This window comes from Myiozetetes cayanensis, unplaced genomic scaffold, assembly GCF_022539395.1.
Source record: "Myiozetetes cayanensis isolate MyiCay16 unplaced genomic scaffold, myiCay2020 scf12, whole genome shotgun sequence".
NCBI lineage: Eukaryota > Metazoa > Chordata > Aves > Passeriformes > Tyrannidae > Myiozetetes > Myiozetetes cayanensis.
The window spans coordinates 14,711,261-14,735,315 of NW_026086826.1; the positions used below are offsets into that span (position 1 = coordinate 14,711,261).

At 37.4% G+C, this 24,055-nt stretch overlaps 1 protein-coding gene across 1 annotated transcript; it reads right to left on the bottom strand.

Annotated features, from left to right (window-relative positions):
- Window positions 1-1,598: 1,598 nt before the first annotated feature.
- Window positions 1,599-23,812, bottom strand: SELENOF (selenoprotein F). Its single transcript, XM_050306491.1, has 5 exons — window positions 23,704-23,812; window positions 21,678-21,845; window positions 11,986-12,049; window positions 4,339-4,388; window positions 1,599-2,656 (listed from the first exon to the last, which is right to left on the bottom strand). Exons 1-5 carry the CDS (start codon window positions 23,782-23,784, stop codon window positions 2,525-2,527), a joined length of 495 nt encoding a protein of 164 aa, XP_050162448.1. The 5' UTR covers window positions 23,785-23,812; the 3' UTR covers window positions 1,599-2,524.
- Between the last annotated feature and the right edge of the window lie 243 nt (window positions 23,813-24,055).

Sequence of the window (24,055 nt, forward strand, 5' to 3'; positions counted from 1 at the left end):
ACAGCTGCAGACTGGAGAAAAAAACCTCACACTGATAAATAGAAACTTAAGAATTTCCAAAAGAAATTATGCCACACTCCAATTGCCTCTTTTTACACAAAGCCCAACTCATTTGTGCCAGAATGTTAAATGTTCCTAGTGCATGTCGCTAGAGCCAAGAACCTGAGTATCATCTAAAGGACAGAATAAGAAAAAATTAAGCCAGGACAGTCTGAATTTGACACTTCAAGAACAGCGTGGAGCACAGCCAACAGGTCAGGAAGTGTAGGTAATTAAGCTTTTGCTAGAAACTACAGATCAAGAAGGATCAGGGCTCAGCATCCCAGGAACAGAATGCAAGGGAAGACTCCAAAGGTGTTCCTATATATAGGGAAATACAGGAATGTACCTTGTGCATGCTTTTAAGCTAAAAGTATCTGTATTACAAGGCCTGATTAGTATGTGGAATAGGAATCAGCAAATCAGGAACCTAGGAGGAAAACTGGGAGAAAAGCTCATTTCCAGTCTCCTTAATGGAGGAAACATGTGAGAACCAGTACTGGGAAAGGTCAGAAGTTGCAGAAATAATACTGTGACTGCAGTCATAAAACTCAGTTATGCTGGAGGAGAAATTCTTTGGCCTGTCATCCTCCTCCACTCTGGGATGGTTATCTCCTAGATACAAGAGTGAATTCCTTGCTTCTGTAACAGACAAGCAAGAGCAGCATTGAAGGACCTGGTGTGGGAAGACAAAGTCTGTGTAGGGAAGTACTGGGCTGGCAGTAGGAAGAAATGGAAAGAAAAAGGAGATTGAAGGTCAGAAACACTGGCTGTCATGTTAAGGAGAAGGAAGGAATCATACAGAAGCAGATAAAAATATTTGATAAATATCAAATCAAGCAAACAATCTCTCTGTTGCATGGTAAAGAAGACCTAAACCTGGAGAGAAGGACAAGGTTAAAATATTCTGCTATAACAGCACGCCTAATCATCCATACAGAAACCGGCAAACATAGGAATGGGAAGTATGGAATACAGTCAGTATATTAAAAGACCAGTGGATGGCAGCATATTTTTACTACCAAAATACTGGTCATCATGCCACATGCTTTGGTTGTAGCTCCTCTGCTGATTAATACTTCATATACCCCAAGAACAAATCCATGTTTGACTCTAATAAGTCAGCACAAGCTGCAAAGATTTGTGCTTTTCATGTACAGATTATGTTTCTCCAAGACAGTGGTGACCACTATTGTAGCTGTCTCACACTGAGTCATCTGGGAAGCCAGGAGCATGGTTCACAAGGACAGCATGACAGTGAGACATCATGTGACCCAGCTGCACACAGCTGCTACAAGTTTATAGGAATATTTCAGGAATAAAAACTCCAAAGGCTATGCCCAAAGAATCACCTTTGAATATTACTCCTGATAGTTTAGAGTGGTCTCAGTTCCAGGTTCTGCTATGAAGCTGATGAGTTCTTCTCCAAAGTTGGGAATAAGATCTGTAAATTACAGAGAAATTGCTTGAGATATAAAATTACATACGAAGACCAAACCTGAGTATCACTTCAAGTCATAGCATAACACCCATCCAACCAAAAACTGGTGAGCATTAAGTAGTTAAAAGGAAAATTTATTTACTAATTAGACTTCAGAAAAAAGATGACATTATTCTTGATTACCGTATTTATTGATAAGTGGAAAAACCTGACAAGTCTTAATGGATTTGACTCATTATCATACGTACTGTCTGTATTCCCTGTTCACATAAATTTCAAGTGAGAAAAAAATATAAATTTTAAAAGAAAAGCTTCTAAATTAATTTGATAAACAGGCTTACAATAAATTTCTGAAAGTTAGAAGGAAAGCTTTTTCAAAACTTATAGCTCATGTTTTCTGAAGCAAAACACTTAATGTAAAGCACACCTGACATCAGACTTCCATATACCTCAAAGGTTTTCTATGTAGTCTTCACTAAAGTGTACTTACTAAATGTTTCACAGCATCAGAGCATGAGTTCCTCCATCAGCTTCAAAACCTGTGAACTAGATACTCACTGTAAACAATGCTTCTATAAAAGGACAGTTCAAATACAAAAAAAAAAGAAGAGGGCATTAGTAGCCAAGTTTCTTTGGGAGATAGAAGATTGCATTTGGTTCTGACTTCCTTAGAAAGAGCAGCAGAAAAAAGCATGGTAATCGTTTCAATTATTTGAAGCTCTTCGATTTTAAGAGCATTTCTAAAAACAGGACCAATTATAAGAAACTGATATTTGCATAATTAACTTTAAAACAAGGCATTTTGTTAGTGATAAATGCATTAAGAGCTGAAATAATAACGTTAAGACAAGCTATTGTTTGTCAACTTGTCAGATATGTGTGCTGAAGCTTCCCTTCTAATTATAAGATGTTTAGTACAGCACAACAGATATTTTAAAACAAATACAGAATCTGGAATGTGTTTTCAATTGCAGTACAATTCATCTGAGAAGATTACCATGACAAAATATGAAAAAAAAACAAAAGAGGATGGAAAGCAATGATTTATAGACGTTCTAATTTTTCACTTAGAAATTCTTCCACGCTATCTGTATTCCACTTGAGGATGCTCAGTTCTTCTGCAATGTTCCCACTGTCGTCCAGCAGCTTTAGTACAGGGTCAGAACCACGCACATACTGTGGGGAAAAAAGAGCCATTTACCTTGAGCAGGAAATGCATTCTCCATACTAACATCTCCCCCACTCTCAAATGATTTAAATCAGTTCAGACTTCTGACTTGCATTTAATGTCAAAGAGAGCAAAGTGGAAGAACAAGTCAAAGGAAGGGGTGTGAGAGTGTGTGTCAGAAACATCTACTTGTTCTCCTTGGTGCACCACAGCAGTTAATGCGTGTGCAGAGAGGCAATGCCATAAGCCTGGCTTTGAAAGATGGTATTTACTTCAACTGTTGCAAGTTACTGAAGTTGGATTTTTAAATCAAGCAGACGAATGATCTTTCTAATATGATCAATAGCCTTTTTACCATTTTAGAAATTTCAGGTCACTTTAATATGTAAAAGTTTTATCAATTTCTAATGCAATCACATCCTTTCCTGCCGTATTGTATCTGTGCCTACTACACTTTGCTGGTAACACAATTCTTTAATGCTTCTGCAAACTCACTAAGTCACAAATAGGTAATGCAAATAAAAGCTTTTAACAGTATTAGAAAGCTCTGACCATTTCAGTTTATGGAAAGATTTTCCCAGGAGCATTTCACTTTGCTCGACTGAGCTAACCTAGTTGGTTTTACTTAATGAAGCTAGCGGCACCTCTAATCAGTTTTCCAAAAGTCTTGTAAAATAAATACAGATTAATTTGCACAACATTTTTTTTCTGGTAGTGCTCTGCACCAATTGTAGTCTAGACTGCTTTGATGTTCAATAAATCTACAAAGTTTAAAAAAAAAAAAAATAGTCAGACATGCAGAAGGAGTGAAAGCTTTTGAAAGAAGCTGGAGGACACAGAGACATGAATGTGTGAGACAGACAGAGGAAATCTGTTTTAGATGGAATCTGCTGCTGAGAAGACAAATCACTTATTGCAGCCATGCATAGCTATGAAGTGATTCCAGATGGTGCCATTTGGGGAATAGAGATGGGAGCACAAGATGTGAGAATCAAGATGTGTATCTGTGAAGTACACTCAGAGTTCACACAGGATTTTAAGAGGAAGGTGAAGTCTTACTCTAGATGTTGAAACCAAAGAATTGTTGGGACTTAAGGCAGTGCAACCTATGCAGATTTGCATATATGCAAGTCATAAGAAACACCATTCAGTACATGCATTTCTATAAAGTTGGATGTTTGAAGACTATAAAATAAAAACAGCACAATATAACACAGTAAGACAATTCTGAGAAGGAGGAGAAAAATATAAGAATCATTGAATGTGTGGAAATGGCAGCTCCATAAAAAAATGAGGGGAGAATAGAATAGGAGAAAAGGAAACTATGGCAGAATAAGCTTGAGTAAATTCAAGATATCCACAAAGTAAGGACAGAATGTAAGCATTCCTCACATTCTTTTCCCATCTGCTATTAGGGTTTACAGTACAATTTTTTTCTTGGCTTAAGACCAAACAACAATACAATAAACCAAAACCCCACCACCAACAAAGAATTGATACCAGTTACTGAGCAACACATAAACTAATATTACTAGCAGAAATTTGTGAAGACATATACTGGCAGTGCAAATATATGTCCTCTACTAAAGGATTACCTGACCAGCAAATAGAGAACAATCTACAAGAGGACTATCTCCACCAAACTTAATTCTTCTTAACATCCTGCAAAAAAAGTTAGGCTACTACTCACCTTGATTTGCAGTCCCCTGAAGAGCTTTGGCTTATCACTCCTGACAAAAGCTATGGTTGGAGAAAAGAAAGAAAAGAAAGAAAAAAAATCAAACTCTTCTCCACTTGCATTAAGTATATTTACATCAAATTAGTATTCCACAAATTATTTCTTTTGGAATGATGCTTTAGAAGATATTTTAATGTTAAAAACCTTAATATCTTAACAAAATTAATAATGCTAAACTTATTATGCCAGAGGAACACCTATTTTTGCTGGTAATCTGAACAAGATTCATATCTGCTTGGATTTTCCTCAAACGTTAGTGCAACTGTGTAAGTCAGTTTATCTGCACATACAACTGACAGCCTTCAGCAGACTGGCCCATATGCTACTGTGATACACAAATGTGAGGAGAAGTGTTAGAGCGATCAAAATCTGGCTGCAGATAAGCTTTGTGAGGGAGGCTGAATATGACACCCATCTCATCAGCACACTCCACGCACTGCAGCAGTGCGGGGGAAAGGGCACAGAGGAAACTGTGGGTAGAGGTGTTATTCTTGCAAACAAGACAGACAATCTTGTCTTGCAGAGATCTCTGAGATTATGTGTTAAAAACCAGCAAGAAAACAAGACCAGAAAACAAGAGGAGGAGTTGGTATCTCCTCCTGACACTCCTAACAGCAATCGGCTTTAAGACAGACTCCATGGCCTGTCAGGCAGTGACAGGAGAAAAGTTCCATCTGAGGTGGGGCTGCTGCTGCACAACTCCTCACTTAAAGCACTAGTCAGCAAACAGTGGGTATTAACAGCAGCACAGCCCTGTATCCCTACAGCACAACCCAGGCTTTGTGTTTACCTTAACTTTGAAAAGACAATATAAATTATTTCAGGATAAATTGTGAGCATAATCCCCTCCTTCCAACACTTTACCCTACTGAATGCCTGAGTTCTAGAAGTATTTAAAATTTATTCAGAAAATACAGTCCTCATTCCCTCCTTTTTAGAGTCAGGCTGTGCTAAAGGCTGAGTTTAGTATCTGTATTGACATTAAGTGGATTCAGGACACTCCTGTAGTACGTCAGTAGCATCTCCCCAAGGGTGAACCCTGTCAGTATGGATTGACTCTTACAAAGGTGCTGGCTGCATGTTCAAGCTGCTTTTTCAAGGTTAGACTACAATGAATCTCTCACAAATGGCACTGCATCCAACTGGTGCAGGGAGATGAGTGCAACCTCAGGACTAATGTTTCATCCTGGCTCACAAAGTGCAGTGCTTTCCTCCGTAATTGCAGACATGTCTCCTGGCATCTTTATATTACTGCAGTTACCTTAACACTTTCTACCGTGGTTATACAGAGTGGCACTTATTTTCTTCCCTCTTCCACTGTGCTCCCGCTACAGATCAAAATCATATCCTCTGCCTGCTGCACCAACCACCACACAGTATAAACAAGGTAGAAAAATACCAATGGCCCAAGGACGTGCCAGGCCCTTGAAGAAAATAAGACTTGTTTTTGTTCTTTCTACAGGACTGTACACTAATGTCATTTGTAACCTGTACAGTATAACAATTTCAAGTGGCACTAAATAACCAGTACTTGCTCACATACTGTCTGATTTAAACTCAAAGACATATTTGCAACTTCAGTGTTCCCCACGTCCTTGTGACCTGACATCCTGGCTGCCATCAACAGTAACATGCAAAAAAGTGGCAATGACATCTCTTATTCTTTGTTATGTCCACAGAACAGTGAACTATTTCCAGAGGAATTTTTCCACATTTTTCTTCAATTTAAATCTAAAGCTGAAATCAGTCTCTAGGGCTTTATATGAATAGGAAGTTGTAAGAAGCAGTCAGCATAGTGAATAACTTTAATTGCAAAACTTAGAAATTGTAAGAGAGCATAGTAAAATGGATAAAGTTTCCAAAGCAACTCTGACACAACTCAAGAACTCAGTTGCATTAAAGAATAGCCTTTGGGAGTTACTTCAGGTTACAGCACTTTAAGCTTGTAACAGGTGTGAGAATTTGTTACTTGAGGGACAGATGAAAGCTCATTTGGACATGAGCGGCTGTTCTCTGGCTTCAGTGTTGGACTGAACAAGCTCACATAAAATGGAAACAGAATTAGGTGGAAGAAGAAAGTATTCTATAGGCAGCATTACATTCTGTCACATTAAAAGTAGCTATTACACACTTGTATCAATGTCAAATGTCTAAATTTCCTGAAAGCTGAAGCACTATAGAACATTTTTCCTGAAATTTTAGACAGCTGGAATGAAATTAGTTTCTGTTATGGCATATTTATTTCTAATGCTGATCATAGTGACTTTCTGCATCAGTCTCTTGAATCTGCAATGCAACAAAGAAAAACACTCACTGTACAAATAATTTGTATATTCTGAATTTTAGAAGCTAAAATGGGAAACTAAAATACTGACATGCATTAAAAATACAGATTATCCCATCAAATACATTTTTTTCTTTTCCACTAAATCAGTCCTTGAGTTGAATTAACAGCCTTTGAAATGAATTGATGGGGTTAGGAAGTCAGATGCAGCTACAGTGCGTACTGTTTGTTTGGGACACACAAGTGCTTGCTCATCATGGGATGTGGTATAATATACTCTACCTTCAGCCCTGCCCCAACAGTTGCTCCTCTGTGCCCTGACATCAACGTTGTTGCTTCCTACATCTAAAGGCTCCTCACACATCATTTTTACACCATTCTTTAGTTCTTTGATGTCTAATACTGAAATCCTAGTTATCTCCCCATTTTCTTCTCTGTAGCAGCTTTAAAAATTACCACAGAGAAACAAGCATTTCTCCAATCCATCCATGGGTGAGCAGGGGACGCATTTTCCACTTTGATTCTGTAAGATAAACTCTGAGCTTGGTGCCATGACACAATGTTCTGGTGAATTAAACACAAGAGCTGTTCTACTGACAGCTTTGCACAAATCACTTTACCTCATGCTCTTATAAAACACGTGCAATACCGAAGCACACGCCTTCTGTTGGAAGGCACTCCTGAGGTGTTCCTACAGAGCAGACACAATCAACTACAACTAAAAGGTCAGAGAAGGTTTGTATGAGCATTTAAAAGCCTGCCCCACACCAAACTGTTTTGCAGTGCTTTTAAAGACCAAAAAGCAGCCTCTACCTATGAACACAGCAGAATGCAGAACTCACTGCTATTGTTACAAGGTCCCTTTCTTTTGATATATAACACCTCTTTGTTTTAAGAAAGTCTGTGAAAACTAGTTCTGTTGGGAATAAAGCCGAGAGTCCTAAAGGGAGATTATTAAAGAAATCAAGCATCACTGTGGCCCAAACAGCAAGTCTATGTATATGCACACAACACCTGCACTATTCTCTTAGGGACAGGAGGATACAGCAGGAGTCTGACCCATTTTGGGGTCATCAGATCGAAGAGTTCTTCTGAGTTAATTTCAATAAACAGAAAGCAAATGTCATATTACTTCAGATAAGATAATGAAACAAAGGGTAGTCTGCTTAATTCTGCACTGAATTATTAACCACAAGCCGTTTGAAAGTAAAAAATTTTACTGCAGACACAAGTTTGTGCATAATGTCACAGAATAGTACATAAAAAAAGGCACAAAGAACTTGACCATTTTGAACCTGAAATGAACTTGAATTAAAACAGGGGTTTATTGAGACATTACCAATTATCAAGTGTTAAACCTAAGAAAAAGAAATGCAAGCAAAACAAAAGGAAGAGCAATAGAGGGATATTTTATGAAGACAGGAAATCCCAAAATTTAATAGTGTCACCAATAGCTAAGCATTGCTAAGACAACTAGCAATATTTGCTCAAAATGTGAATATGTAAATCACTGGGAATACAGGCAGACCAAAAGCATTACTGTCTTTCCCCAGACTCTTTAATAATTTGTTGTGGGGACAAATACATGCTCTGCAGTTTTGAAGATGGCACGAGCCTGCTTCTAAAGACACCATGAGAGCCTTGCAAAAAGACAACTACAGAACACATCAAGCACTCACTTACATTTTAATGACTGTAGTTCTCTACCGTCCAGGGACCTCAGTTTGAGATAAAAATTTAAATTTAAGAATTCATATGGCACATAAATAACTACTATTTGCAGTCTGTTAGTCGAGTTACAATGCAGCTGTTCATGGTTTTATACAAAGCACCACATGCTTTCAGAAACCAATCCAAGACAGAGCTCCAATCAAGCCTGAGGAAAAAAATTCACGAAACCCCAAAGACAGGGCACTTTGTATAAGCAGTTGGGCAAGAGACTTTCCTGAATCTGAAGTTCTGTTTTAATTTGTGTATTGTCTGTTTACAAAAGATTATGATAAATTGATGCATGTCTCCCACTATAATATCCGTATTTCTTAGCAAGAGTTTTACTAATGCTTCTATCAATGCAAGATTTAAGGTTAATATAATTTTCTAACTTTCTTTCATCAGTATTTATGAATTACAGATTAAAATAACTAGGGAATGAGCGATCTTACCTCATACAATACAATCCCAAAAGAAATTACATTTTAGTTATCTAAAAGAATTCCCCTCACACTTGCAGAACTTAGGCAATATAATAGTGCTTACTGACTCTGAAGTTAGAAGGTCTGATATAGCTGGATACTGTATGAGTTCAAGATTAAGGACCTTGTTTCTATAATAGACTTGCTGGGAGCACATCCATTTCTTAACTTAAGAGTCACACAGGGAGAGGTGAAAATTATTTTATTGGTAAAAAAAGAATGCAGAGAAATATGAAAGAAACGTTCAATGTAAAAAAGCCAGCCCAGTTCAGTTTTTGTTAAACAAACTGTAAAGATTGTAGGAGTCTAAACACTGATCTCCTATCTCCCTGTGAACAGAACACAGTTGCTACTGAAATGTCAACTTAAAACAAATATGCTAGATTAATCACTGACCCTGATAATTTACTATTCTATTCCAGCATCTCAGTTTTATGGGTGTCAGCCAAAAACTGTCACATTTTGCATTACCTGGTATAATAAGGTTTTGCTTCATTTATGAATCTTGTCACTTTTAAATGATAAATATTTAAGAATAGTTTTACAGAGAACAACTTCAAAGTATATGTAATATAGGAATTAATTTTATAGTACAGTATTTATAATGGAGCAATTTATTTTTAAGGGAAATTTATAAGGAAAAATAGTTCAATAATGAACTTAAAAGGGATATACAGAAATGTGGTCTGTTACCAGACTTATCACAAGAAGCTGTATTTGAAAACCCTAACAGACATCCTTGGCTATATTCACAAAAGCACTTAGTAGTTTGCTGTGACATTACAAAGAATAACATCCAGTTTAAGACTGAGATAATATTGCTGAAGACTAGACTTTTTCATCCCTTGATGAGGACTAGATTTTTTTCATCACTTCTCACTTCTTTGCTTTCCCAGTATCTACAAATATATTCCATATGTAATGATTCTCACATTTCAGGCACACAGGTGTATTTAAGCAACTGTTCATAGCTAAAAATTATATAACCAGAAATTCTGAAAGAAGCCTTGATACAGAAGGACCATAAATTATTGCATTTAGAAACCACAAGCAACCTACAGCTTTTCCCAACTGTTTAACTTTTACAAACCTTTTATTAATCCGGCTGATTTTAATCTCTAATTATTTTAAAATGTGAATCTTGTAATTAAAAAACCCCAAAACAACACTGTTCAATCTTTGGTCAAATAAAATATAGTCCACAAGTAGTCTGAGACACATCAAGTCTGTGGGACTATACCAAGTGACAAAACAATTTAGATAGGTACTTAAAGCTGAAGACTTCACAGTTACAGGAGTAACGTAGACTAATCCATGTAATTCTAATACAGACACAGCCCTGCAATTAACAGCATAATTTTGTGTATATTCTGGAAAAAAACCCAAACACACCCAAACAAACTTGAAAAAAATCCTCACAGAAGCTATGGAAAAGGAATCAGTTATTTGTGATGAGACATCGTTAATGATGGGCTACACAGTTCAACGAGGCCTACAAAGACAATGCTTCAAAAGCAGCAGCATGACCTTCAGGCAACCTACCCTCCACAGCAAACATCCAAGTGAAAAGTTGAAATAAGAAACACTTTTTGAATGTTAATGTCCTAAGATGGAGACGCTACATACTGTTTCTGGGAGAAGTTAAAATCAAGGAGAAAATTTAAGTAAAAGTATTCTGAGATTAATACTAGTGTGAAGACAAATACCAGCTGGAAGAATATATTCTGCTGCTTTTTAAAATTTTTAAGTATGCTCTTAAAATACATCCCACGTTCTGACATGTTCTAATACCCTAGCAGTAAATTTGGTCGAGAAAAACTTAGACTGAGTAACTGCAGAAATCAGTGATGAAAAGGCAAAAGAGAAATTTAAGTGCACTACTCAGTCCTTTTTTAATTCTTATTGTACCAAAAAAAAGGGGTAGTCAAACCAGAGATCTACTTAAAAATTTATTCAGCTGTGTTAAAGCCACTTACTTTTAAGAACTAAGGTATATGGTAATGGACTGTAAATATCTGAGCAGGTTTAGATAACCAAGGATTCAAAGGGAAAAAAAACCTATTCAAAATTTTCAAGTTTTTCATTTTGCACCATTCCAAGTCTTGGGAACACATTTCATGGTGTGGGGGCCATTCCCTTTAAGGACCTACAGATGAAGATAATGGAGGACATATTGCAGGCTGGGGTCAGGCTAACAGACTGAGCTTTTCCTTCAAACCTATAGCTCAAGGGAGCACTTAACTGTTACAAATTCACAACCGTAAGCAGCTGAGCCAATGGGCAACAACAGTTGGGAATGTTTTTCTGTTTGCTAAATTTGAAGGGTCACGGAGATAATATGGACTCCTGTGCTAACAAAGTTAATCTCCTCACGCCCCGAAGAAGGACAAGTTATTTAAACAATTCTTATTTTGACATTTTAAACAGTGGAAAAGAGAAAATAGCTTTGCTCTGGTTTTGCAGTTATTCAACTGAACTACGTGTGGGTACTTGTGGCAGGCTGCTGCATACCTTATGTAAGTTGTAACCTGTTTTAAACCCTTTTTTTTTTTCACTTGTTTGTCAGCCAACCTTTAAACAGGCAGGTATTAACACTGCCCATGGTAGATGGAGACATACTGTCTGTGCCATTTTTAATTCTAAAACTAGATTAGTCTTTATCTTCCAACTATGTCCAAAGTACAGTATGAGGGTCTTCATTACACAAAGAAACCCCCAAAATAACCAAAGTACTGCTATCATCTAAGCTCTTCCCCAATTTATAAGAAATTTCCAGTTTGAAATTTCTCACAGATTCTTTTCCTGCTGCTTCTTCCCACCACAAAATGATGGTACTGATTTTCCTTTTACACAACTGTATTCCATTCCTTTTAGCTGGCTGTCATTATCCACGGATAAAACAATTATATGGCAGGATCTGGGAAAATAAAGTAGTTCCACAAGTGCACAATATAAATTCATCTATCAATTATTGGAGACCAGTTCGATGAGTCTCAGGTCAATGTAACTTTACTGACATAAATACTAAATTTAAGATCACCTGTAATAGTACTTAAAAGTACATTTTGTCACTCAGCTGTGACAGTATTTCATTTTTGAAAGAAAAGCAGTGGCTTTACTTACCTTGGACTTGAGGGAACCTTCCCAATTTTCATCCACATACCTCTAGGACAGCTCCTGCATAAAGCTGTAATAATAAACAGAAGCTGTTAATGACAAAATTAATCTAAATTACTGGTTTATATATGGTGTGTTATCTGTTGAACTATTTCTCTTTGAGGAGACAATATACTATTGTATTGATGCCAATTACAAATAAGATACTAGACAGAATCATAATTGCAGACCTGTCTCTGATTTATGCAACAACTGTCTATTCGCTCAAGATCCATGATAATTTTCATTCATTACACTAAAAATTTAAAAATCAGGGAAAAAAAAGATAATTTGAGATACACTCTTGCTGTATAATGCTTCATTAAAAAAAAATTGCAATCGGACATGTTACAATGGGAATTATGGGCTAGGAACTGGAAAACCATTTCTTCTTTCTCTAAGATATTTACAAAGTCTCAGAAATGCATCTTCATTTCAGAATAAAAATATTCTGAATTCAGGTCCAACTCAATATTTGCCTAAATACTATGAATTAAACGTAAGAAATACTCTAATCACTTGGAGGGAAATTACAACTTCTCCCTTGGTGTGAACTAATCAATGATCATTACTTAAATGGGAAACTGAACATAAAATGTTACACTGCATTATCTGTTCAGACCAGCAGCTCAGAAATTTGTTCAGCTACAGATACATTTTCAACTAGACATTCGATTTAAGATAAAATCCTAAGATCTGACTGTTAAAACCCAGAAGTACTATGAAATAATACTCAAGAGATCAAAAATACCAGGTTTTTTTAAAAGCCTTTTCACCACTCAAATAAAGGTTTTAATTAAAAAAGGCAGTGATAAACAGCTCTGATACTAGCTGGCATAATTAAAGTTCCTCTGCAATTAAAACACAAAGCAATTGCAAACACGGAGGAAATAGGATAGTGATAAGCTTCACTTACCCTGTCTCTATTTGTTATTCTTTAAAAAACATTCAACAATTCTATCAGCCATCCAAAACTTAGACATTAGCTTGCACCCTCACTAATCCACTGAACATTTAAACTGGTTCTCTAATACTGACAATCTGCATTTTCCATCAAGAAGTCAGCATAAAGAAGTGGACACAGGAATAAACAGCCTTCTATCTAGTTAATTAACTATTTTATGCAAGTGTTTAACTAAGTATACTCAAACTTAGGACAATGGTCAAATGAGCATTTTTGAAATCTCATTACTACAAAGAATTCTTACAGTTATTTTCTTCCTTTCAAACAAGGATTTTTATAGAACAAAATCACTATAAGAATCCAAAATATGTAAGACATTTTGTAATTACTCACTATTCACGGTTTGTAACTCCTGGCCAATATCTGATAGAAGTTTAACAAAGAAAACAGCTCAATTATTGATGTCCAAATTTTGAGCTTGTAACTCTGCCGTAATTGAAACCCAACTGTGCTGGTACAAAAAAGTTTAGATTCATGCTGGGACAAACAGCTGCTCTCTCGATGGCTAGACCAGAATAAAAGAAGAATCAATTGGCTTCATTTATAACTTTAAACAAAGGTGTCTTTTGCAAGAAGCACAGGTTTATTTGCATCACTTAGCCCACCACAAAAGCACACTTGTTAATAGTATCTACTGCTGCTACCATCTCATTGTGTCCAGAGCAGATGTTCTCCGAACTTCCTTGTGAAGGCAGTCACTGTGTTTGAGTATTACTAAGAATGACATGTATCACTCAGCATGGAGGCACAGAAACATCTCGAGTCAGTTCATTACACAATGCTTAACTCATGAGTTAGTTCATTTTAAAGTAATGCTTCACTTGTTTTAGTGCCCATAAAAGTGAGTTTAGTACTACAAGGAATGAAATAAAGACCCTCTAAACTATTACTAGTGTCCATGCTAACATCAAAGCAAATGCTGTTATGATTTCCAGGCCAGTTCATGTCTGTATCTATAAAAAGAACTTAGCTTTCTTTACAACACTCTAATAGCATGCTTTCTAAGTCTTTCTGTTGTGACAATATCTGAACTCTTCCCTCATCTTTTCCAAAGCATCAACTTGAGTTCAATTTCATTCAAAAGCTTTGGTACAGCACCTGAACCTCTTGCTACAGTTCATTCTGCTGTAATCAAGATGGCTCTGCACAATTGAGAAGAGGAAAACCACACTATGGGTCATATTTGCTTTAATGATGAAGGAAAGCGGCAATTACAGCAGAATAGCACTGTTTACATCAGAATTGTGCTAAATAAAAATAGGCATTGTAAAAATAATTGTTCCAGTAAGTAAAACCAAGGAACTTTAATCTGGGTGAAAGGAAACATTTCACCTACTCTTAGGAAGGGAACTGAAGCAATTTCTGCAGGACAATTCCAGTGGTGCCTCATTTACACACAGATATGGTACTGTTATCACAGTTTCTCATGGCAAACACTGTAGAAGGAAAATTGCATTCCTGCTACGTAACCATTACTGTTTACAGGTACTCAGATCAAACTGAACTGCAAAAAGTGGTACTTAACACAGATTGCTCCTTGATCATAATAAAATTACGCTAGATCAAAGGTGACAAAAAAGTTGCGTAAAATACAAAAAGTTATCCCTAATTTTACTTCTGTAACACCCATGTCTTGCAGACCGGTTTTTTCTAACTTATGACTAGGCCTGACCCTGCCTAACACAGGTTACAAAGTGTCACTCAAACTGGATTTCTACAGTTGTTTGCAATCAACTGAAAAAATCCTATAGTATCAGCATGTCTTAAGAAATTAAATGAAAGGGGCTATTAAGATAAGGGGCCACGCAATGGTCAATAACTGCCTTACGGTACCTGGATTCTCCCCGGTAACTGTGCATTGTTCTCTCCTAACATCACACTATTTAAAAAGTACAGTTAACCTCTGACAATAAGCTAATAAGTAAAGCACAACTTATGACTACAGCTAAAACTCTAGAATCTTTGCTTGCCTCAGGTACAAAACAATCTTCCACTAAACAGGGACCAACAATTAATCTCTTTCCAATGCAAACAATTTTTTTATGAAATTCACTGTAATTCTGATTCCATATTATATTATCAGATCTGATGAACAGACTTCCTTATCTCCTATCAACTCAAACTACTGTTTTATTTCAAAAAATGTCAGAAAATATTGATATTATTATTCTTAATGGCCTAAGTTGCTTGGTATGTAAAAACTGGTACTGTTGAAAAATATGGTGAATGATCTCATTTTTTGAAAGGCATGCAAATTAATTTTACTGTGTTCCGTCCACCTACCCAGAAATCAAGCCAACATGTTGATCAATATTTGTTCTTCTGAGAAATTTAGTTACAACAGAGATTTTGTTTCTTCTGCATTTTCCTAAACTCCTCTAACTACCAGTCCATTTATGACTTTTAGTAGAAAACTAAATTACTTTAAAAGAATATACACTGAGATATAAACTATAAAATATTTTCTCTTCTATGGGAGACAATGCACGGTATTTATACGGACAGTTCAAAGTTTTCAAAATCACTCCAGTCTTTCTTTTTGCTGGAGGCAGAACATGAGTAAGAATCTCTTAACAGGGAACAGTCAGAAAGCCTCACTGCCAGGAACATTATGAATTACTGCTCTGTGATACAGAAAGCCAGTAAAGTTATTGCTACACACACATCATTCCAAATTGATGTCATCAGTAAATTTAGCAACAAAGCAACTTCTCCCATTGACAACTCATTATCCTGTGAAGGGAGATGCCTAACTCCAAATAAGAGTCTGGAAACAGAGTCTAACAGACAAAAACCAGTTATGTGAATCAGTGCTATTCCTGTGATCAGTGGTATGCATTACTGGCAAGTTCCTCAGAACAAAGCTGAAGCACAATCTAAGCTCTCATTTATTTGCAGAGAAGGAAATTCCAACTGAATATGGGGGGCAGGGAAGTCACAGTGAGGGTGTTTAAGCACTGAAACAATTTACTAAGAAAGGTTGTAGAATCTGCATTCTTGGAGATCCACAGAACTTTGAGTTCTGCTTTGAGCAGGAAAATCAACTTTTTTATTCTGTATGTACAAAACATAGTTGTGCATTACTGTTACATTTTCCAGCATACAGGAAATGTCTCATCCATTTAAGTGTTTTATTTTTGGTGTTAAACAATATCCTCCTTGCAGGATTATTTAAACGTTTTTTGCTGTTTAAATCCAATAATCAACAAAAAATTCCAAAACAACTTCCACTTCTGGCAGACTATCTTTGTTAACTTTGCTCTATGAAATGGTTTGGTTTAAGGTCATGTGAGCAAGAGGTCTGGCACAAGGGTGAGAGAAAATGCAGAAGCTGAGCAACCATCAGCTTTAGACCTCTGGAACTGTAGCCTGGACTCGGCGGTGTGAGTGCCCAATTTGAGTTGGGGTGGAGGGCAGAGTGGAATAGGAAAGAATGGCAGAAAAAGAGCTCCTGTGTACAGGCTCTCACTTGGACCTAATGTGCAGAATTATGCAAGCAAAAAAGTAGAGATAGAAAGTTAATAGTTCAAGTTTCAATTTTGGAATATACCATCTGATTCTATCTAAGCATCTACTTACCTCTAGAAGTATAATCCCTGAACATCTCTTTTATTCTCCAGAATATATGCTTTTACTAAAAACAAAGGAGAGTTGAAAAGAGGACAGATCTCATGAGTTTTTTATTTGATCTCACACATTTCATTAATTTTGAGACCTTTAATTTTTGACGTTTTTTCAACAAATTTATAGTCAAATGCCAGTACTTTATCTATATGGTCAGCCTTAATTAGCTAAACGTATTCCATTCACCAGCATAGATGCACATCAACAACTTAAATTCACATTCATAGTTTCCCCAGCCTTTTCTTTTTCACTGATAAGACTCGATAGAGGTCTCCCATAGGTAAGGCTTGCCCTGTTACAGACAGATAATGTATTTTATCTCAGTTTATCTGACAGAGATGAACCTTTGGTGAATCTGAGCCAAACAAAAGATGGTAAATTTCTGTCTTAGGCACTGACTAGCTATCTGCACCTTCCTTATCTAGGACTACTGTTTGTCAACATTTATTTTCATTGCTGATAACATCATGTACAGAAGGAAAGGAAAGACTGTACATGGTAAAGTTCTTGAGAAGGACATCCACTGCAGCACATTTTTAGTTGAAGGAATGGTTGTGCATAATATCCTGAAGCAGCAGTAATCTGGTAGAAGACTTTCTCAATTAGAGGGAATGCAGTCAGCTCAATTCCCCTAACTTCCCTATCAGTACTTCCCATCAAATTATTCCTCTATGAACTGTATGGGACACTTCTTAGTTAAAAGCAAATATGACATATTATCTTTAATTACAGAGTTATGATTATTTACTTGAATGTTAAATAAAATACACTGTCATTGAATTACACTATTTTTGAAGCCACACTTGATAAAAAACAATGAACGTGAACCATTTTTATGTACCTTGTTATAAATAAGGAGTACAGTTATGTAAAGGCACAATTTGCTTTTTTACAAAGCAGTCAAAAGACTTTACAGAACACATCAAAAGACAGAAAAAGATGTGGGTTTTGAGAAACAGCTAGAAGTAAACTACAATTCTAATTCATTTCCACAAGCATTGATATGACTTACAGTTACATTACCCCACTGAGATGTCAATGCATTCTAAGGAGTTCTCTGTTTTTAACCATCGAGTTGAAAACTAAGAAATGAGATTGCTTCACTGGAACTATTCATATTAAGAGCCTCTGGCAGAACAAGCAGGCAGCCAACAGTAATTTGAGTGTAGCACTTTAATTAGTGAAATGAAAAGAAAAAAAAAACCCTGAAAAATGAACAAAAATTGGGTTACACAGGACTAGCCTGAAGCATTAAAAGCACTTCAAGTTATTCTACTTCCAGTAATTACTGTGAGTTTTGTAAACTATTTTGAGTTTTAAAAAGTAAGTCTCAACAAGAATGTCACCTCATTCCTGCTTGTAATTCATAACAGCACATTTAAGAAGCCTGTACAAGTTTTAAATTACACCCAAAATACATCATAAGGAGAATATAAGTAATATTCATTATAATGAAAAAGGGGTTCAGAGTTCAGGCTACACTTTCAACAGACCAGAAGTTCTGTGTTTTTGCAGCACTGAAACAGACCAAGTCATTCATGCCTTAAAACGACTTCTCACAAATTCAAGTACCAAGGACTTTCAAGGAAAAGAATGGCTCAATGCAGTGAAAATATGATGCCATCTTCCTGCAGAAATGTCCAAGTACCTGATTAAGTACAGCACTGGTTACAATGTGGCACTGAGGAACAGGTGTGCAAATATGCCTACACCACACCTTCTGATCGATGCAACTGCAGTGCAGATACCTCTACCCAGATGGCAAGCAGAAATCAACACCAAAAATCTAGGAAAAGTTAAACTGTTATGCTTTGACTTTTCCCTCCATTTTCCAGAGTGCTTTACTACACATTCTCAGGATTTTCTCCCCAGGTGGTTCTCCCTTTTCATAATTTTTCAAGATGTTGAAAAAACACAGTATTTGAAGTCTCTAAATACCACTATTTTCTAAGTCTCATCCACTCTGTTTGTCTGCAGGGTTATGTCTATAGCCTTGCATTAAGGTTGAAAGGAAACTTTTATATTTAATGGTGTGGGAAGAACATCAAGGTGCAAACCTCCCCTCTTAGAGCACAACAATCCATTTCAAGTTTCTGAAATATTTTAGTTAACTCATATTGTTACATCTATGACAAAATTGGTGAAAAATAATCCTAAACTTCTCATTACCTTAGCAGTGCAGAGGCTAGATATTTCAATAAATGATTAAACCATGCTTTGACAGTTTAGCATATTTTGATAACCCTGAATACATGCAAGAAAGTTGCTAAAAATCTCAGGATTTTAGACTTTTTGCTTAAATTTGGAATTGGAATGTGGAATGGAGCAGTTATTACCCATCTCCATGGAACTTTTGAATTATGCATATAGATTTCTGTATCACTGTTTGCCTTGTTTCACAGCAGAATCATAAACTATTTCGAAATAGCATACGATAGACATGCGTGAAGTTACCCATGACAACTTGCCATCTGAACCATCCATGTTCATGACTCAACTTTTGCTTACACCTGAGGTTGTGCTTCCTAAGTCACCAAACACTACAACACCGCAACGTGACAAATACTTGACAGTAGAACTTTAAAATGCTGAAGTTCAACACATCTCCGTGAGCAAAAACGCATTTCAAAGCTGCGTTTAGACATACTGATAACTCCTGTGGGTTGTAGCAAACCCAGTGCAACTGGGAAATTTAACATATTGCAAAGTTTATCACTGAGCTGATTTTTAAAATCAATTTGGATTTTGACACGCATATATTGCTGAGATAAGTCTAAGATTATAACACACAATTAACGGAACATGCTTATAGCTATGTCTCAAATGATCACACAGACTAAGTGAAGCTGCAGATGGAGTGCAGCTATTTTCAGCTACTGCAAAATATGGACAATCTCTCCTGCTACTACAATTTCACGCACAGTTAGCTTCACCTCCATTTCATCCTTCTACATTTTACACACCAGCAGTATTCTGCATCTGACAGACTGAGGCTTAAAACTTGCAGCTGTCTAAAGCAATACTGTTTAAGCTAGCTTCTGAATTAGTGTGAAACTGCATACAAAATCTCTAGAGGAGGAGAAAATAACCAAAACATGTTTTTCATTTTACCCACAGTCCAATTCTGAAGTAATTAAAATATTTCACTGGACAGGTGTCAGCAGAAGTTTAGAGCAAGACAAATTCTGGGTAACAAGAGTACCTCACAGCTATTTACCACAATGTCAATTCACAAACTACTGGACCAATAACAAAACCAGGATTAATAAACATCTTTCAAGGCTTTGAAACAGTTCAAATCCGTAAACATCTCATTTGAGGTTGCACTGATACCATGCAGCACAAAGTATTTTTAGCCCTGAGGATATTTCACAGATCATTTGTGAAAAGTAGCAATTACATAAAAATTCTCAGAGAGATGTGCTATCCCCTTAAACTTTAAATTCTCATTTAGAACTCAGGCACAAGTCATGCAATAAATTAACTCCTACTTTCCCTGTTGCTGATATTTGCCACACATTTGCAAAGAGAATTAAATTCAAATCCTGAGGCCTGCCCTGGAATTCTTTAGTTTGCAAATCTGGTTGTAGCACAGACTGTGAACATGCTGTCCCACACCATGGAGCAAATACTTGCTCATATAACCAATAAGCTACGTCATGCACAGGAATCCTGGCTCAGAAAAAAAGATTCCTGTACTCTGAGGATGTTCAAGCACCTGGTCACAGCATCAGCAAAACCCAGAGCACCACTGCTCTGGAACTCAGCAACACACAAGGCTGCAAATCAGCAAGTCAAACATCTTACATCGAGATGCAGGTTTTCAGAGTAAGATTAAAAGTTCTACAAGCAAGAGGGTATGAAAAAAAACCCTTTTAAGACTTCTGACATCCATTTACTCTTCACTATCAAATTTTCATTAGAAAGATGATTTCAATGGTAGCCTGAAAAAAAAAGGAATGGGAAAAACTACAGCTAAAGGCAGCATTCAGTTTTTCTATTCTGCAGGCATATCATATAAATTCTTGTTTAGCAAGAAGCTACTATAAATTACATTGTTAATTTTTATGTAACAGTAAAATCTTGAGCTCAATTACAGAAAACCATTACAAACAGCACTATGTTAAAACAAAAGTAAATCCAAATCGTGATGATTCTGAATACAGTATGTTAAGATAATATTAACAGTAATTTCTCCCTACAGTAATTTTCCACTGGCTAGACTTGAAGTTACTGAGTACAAGCTTAAAAAAAAATTAAAACCACAAAACAATCACCAAATCTAAAAAACACATTTCTAAGAAGTGGTAACAGTATAAAAAATTTCCATTTTCTTAAACAGCATTCATAAGAATATTATAAATGATGCTACAGTCTCAAATTACCACACATGAGAAAACATGTATTCTTTCCAAGAACTCCAAAAATATTCTTCCTTGATGACGTACCTTAAGGAACACAGGTAATTATTTACTACAGATAAAGGAAAGGCTTTGCCTTAATTTAACTGACTGAAGCACAGCATGGGCTCTGAACAAGATCATTCCCAAAATATCCAGCTGTTCCCACTACTGCAGAATGGAGTTGAGCAGTCCTGCTTCTGTCAGGTTTGTGCCACTTCAGGAGCTGACCTGGCAGCTGCACCAGCCTTTTGTTCCTCAGGACTGAGTTAAGCCGTCCTGGCCATTACATTACGGGTCAATGACCAAGCAAGGGCTGTAACACCAGATCAGTAACACCACTCTCCTTATCCTCTTCTTCTGCCCTCTTCAAATCCCATACATCTTCCCCTTCAAGAAACCTGGACATAGTTTCTCAGTATGGACACTTCACACCAGAGAAGAGCTGCCAAAGAACCAAAGATTCCACTGTTCGTACAGGGACGTTATTTTAGAGCACTGTGGCCAGTCTGCAAATCTGCATCCTATTTATATAAATATATAGGGCTATGAATAAATGTTGCATTTTCCTCTTGAAAGTATAATGCAGATTCTCATATATTTTTAAAATGCAAAGTTTCATAAACATTACATGGTCAATTATTCCACAAAGGATTTGGTCCAAAACTCACCTTTCTAGTCTCCAGCTGAGCTTCTTCTTGGCAGCACTCCCTGCAGAATGGATCCAACTGATTCAGATTGAACTGTCCAAGAAGATTGCAAGAACTGCACAGCAAGTTACTGGAGAAGCCCAGCTCTCTGCAAGATTCTGATGACAACTGTGCTCCATATGCACTTACCTGAAAGTCAACACAATGACGCTTTTTAGCATTACTTTTTTTTTTTTTTTTAAAGACAACTTTAAATGCTTTAATGATTAGAAAGAACAACTAAGTCTCTTGTGACTGTTTTACAGTAATGCCTAATGGTCAGCCCACAGGTTCAAAACACCACCTTATTTTAAAGAATGGTCTTAAATTAAGAGTCAATTCCAGACACTCATAGTATGTACATTTCGAGGTATCAGACCTGCCAAAATTAATTTATATACACTTCTGATAACTCTACTGTTTTCCTATTCACAATTTAAGGAAAAAACCCAAACATAAAGAATCAGCTGAAATGCACATGGCTACAGCTTTCCAAAGCCTGTTCTTTCAAAACAATCGCAGTAAATTTCATGTCACTCAAAACACACTTCTAAAGTAAGCAGAACAGCTAACCATGGGAAAAACACAATCAGGGAGTGATGGCACAGACCAAACTGCTCAACAAGGCACAAAGATAGCATTTTAACTTCATGTTTGGATTAATATTAAAGGAAAATCACATATGAAAAGTGGAAGTGGAGGTAAAAACCTGCAATTCTGATTTTTTAGTAATACATTAAAATAGGCAATTCAATTCCATGGCTTCTATGGAAAACACCAGTTCTGCTTTTTATGGGCAGCAAAAACTATGTAATCACCTATCACAGCACTTAAATGACATTTGGGGTTTGTCTTCATAGAATCATTAAGGTTGGGAAAGACCTCTAAGGTCATCATTGAGTCCAACCATTAACCCAGCACCACCGTGTCCACCACTAAACTACACCCCAAGTGCCACATCCACACACCTTTTCAACACTTTCAGGAACGATGATTCTACCATTTCCCTGGACAGCTCATTCCAATGCCTGACCACCCTTCCAGTGAACACATTATTCCTAACATGTAATCTAAACCTCCTCTGGTGCAACTTGACGACAAACCCTGCCAAGGTTACATTTTAATTTTTGTAACTTATTCAATTAATGATGGTAGTACCTAAAACAGTTTTCTTGCACCTTGCTGTTTGCCATTCACCCCTTTCATGCTTTACTGTCCTCTTTTCCTCACTTTGGGGTCTGTTCACCTTGCAGCAAAACTGGTGTTCCTGGCATCGACACTTTGCTTCCACCAGCCACACTCCTCACTTCTTTCCCCAGCAGACCCCCAAAGCACCTGCAAACATAAGGCCAATATTCTGTGTTTTGTGTTTTTTTGGGAGGTGCAGTGGGAACCAACCAAAAAATAAACCAAGTATGAGAATAAGCAAAGACTCCGTTACAAGTGAATCTCTCAGTGAAGAAGTTTTGGTTACACAAGCTCAAAACAGCTTGAGAACAAAACCATAGGGAGGGGAACGAGAAAAGAAATAAATAGAAAGGAGAAATTCTCTCTCCTCATTATTTTTCCTCCATTTTTAGGACCTTAACTACTATATTTTTCTGAAATAGTAAGTGTACTAATCATAATAAAGAACCCTCACACCTCAGAAGCTGAATTCTCAACAGAACAAGATAACAATTCTTAACCAGTGACACGCCTCATTTCAGCAGCATTTTCTCCCTCAAAGCTTTGACTGTAAATACACGTTGAACTGTTGCTTTGCTTTCTCACCAGAGAATTTAATATATTAAAGCGAAAGCAGCACTGATACAAACTGTGAAGTAGAAACCAGCCTCCGACAAGGAGAGCAGAAGAAGCAGTGGCGGAGGCAGGAGAGGGATGGGATGAGCAGGAACAGCCGCACCGGGACACGTCTCACTCCGCCCCCACGCCACCCTCGCACCCGCCCTCTTTCAGGAACCGCAGCCGCGCTCGGCCCCGCGCACACGCCCGCCCCGGCTCTCACCGCCTGCAGCCCGAGGAGCCAGACGGTCCACAGGGGCCAGCAGGGCCAGCGCCGGGCCCACGGCTCGGCCTCCGCCGCCATCGCGGTGCTGGGGCCCTCACAGCGCCCGCGCCGCGCGGAGACCCCGCCCAGCGCGGCTGCCCCGCACAATGCCTGATGCGGGAGAGCACAGACTGGCTCCCAACCCCCGGTACCGCCGAGCAGGAACAGCTAACACAGAACATCACCTGGAATTCTACAGAAAAGACACGTTCGGAGCAGGGCTTCACAGCGAGCTTAGAGGAGTTGCCGTTCTTCAGCCCTGGTCGGGCACTGCGGACTCAGCCTCAAGCGAGGTCCTTTTCCCTTTCTG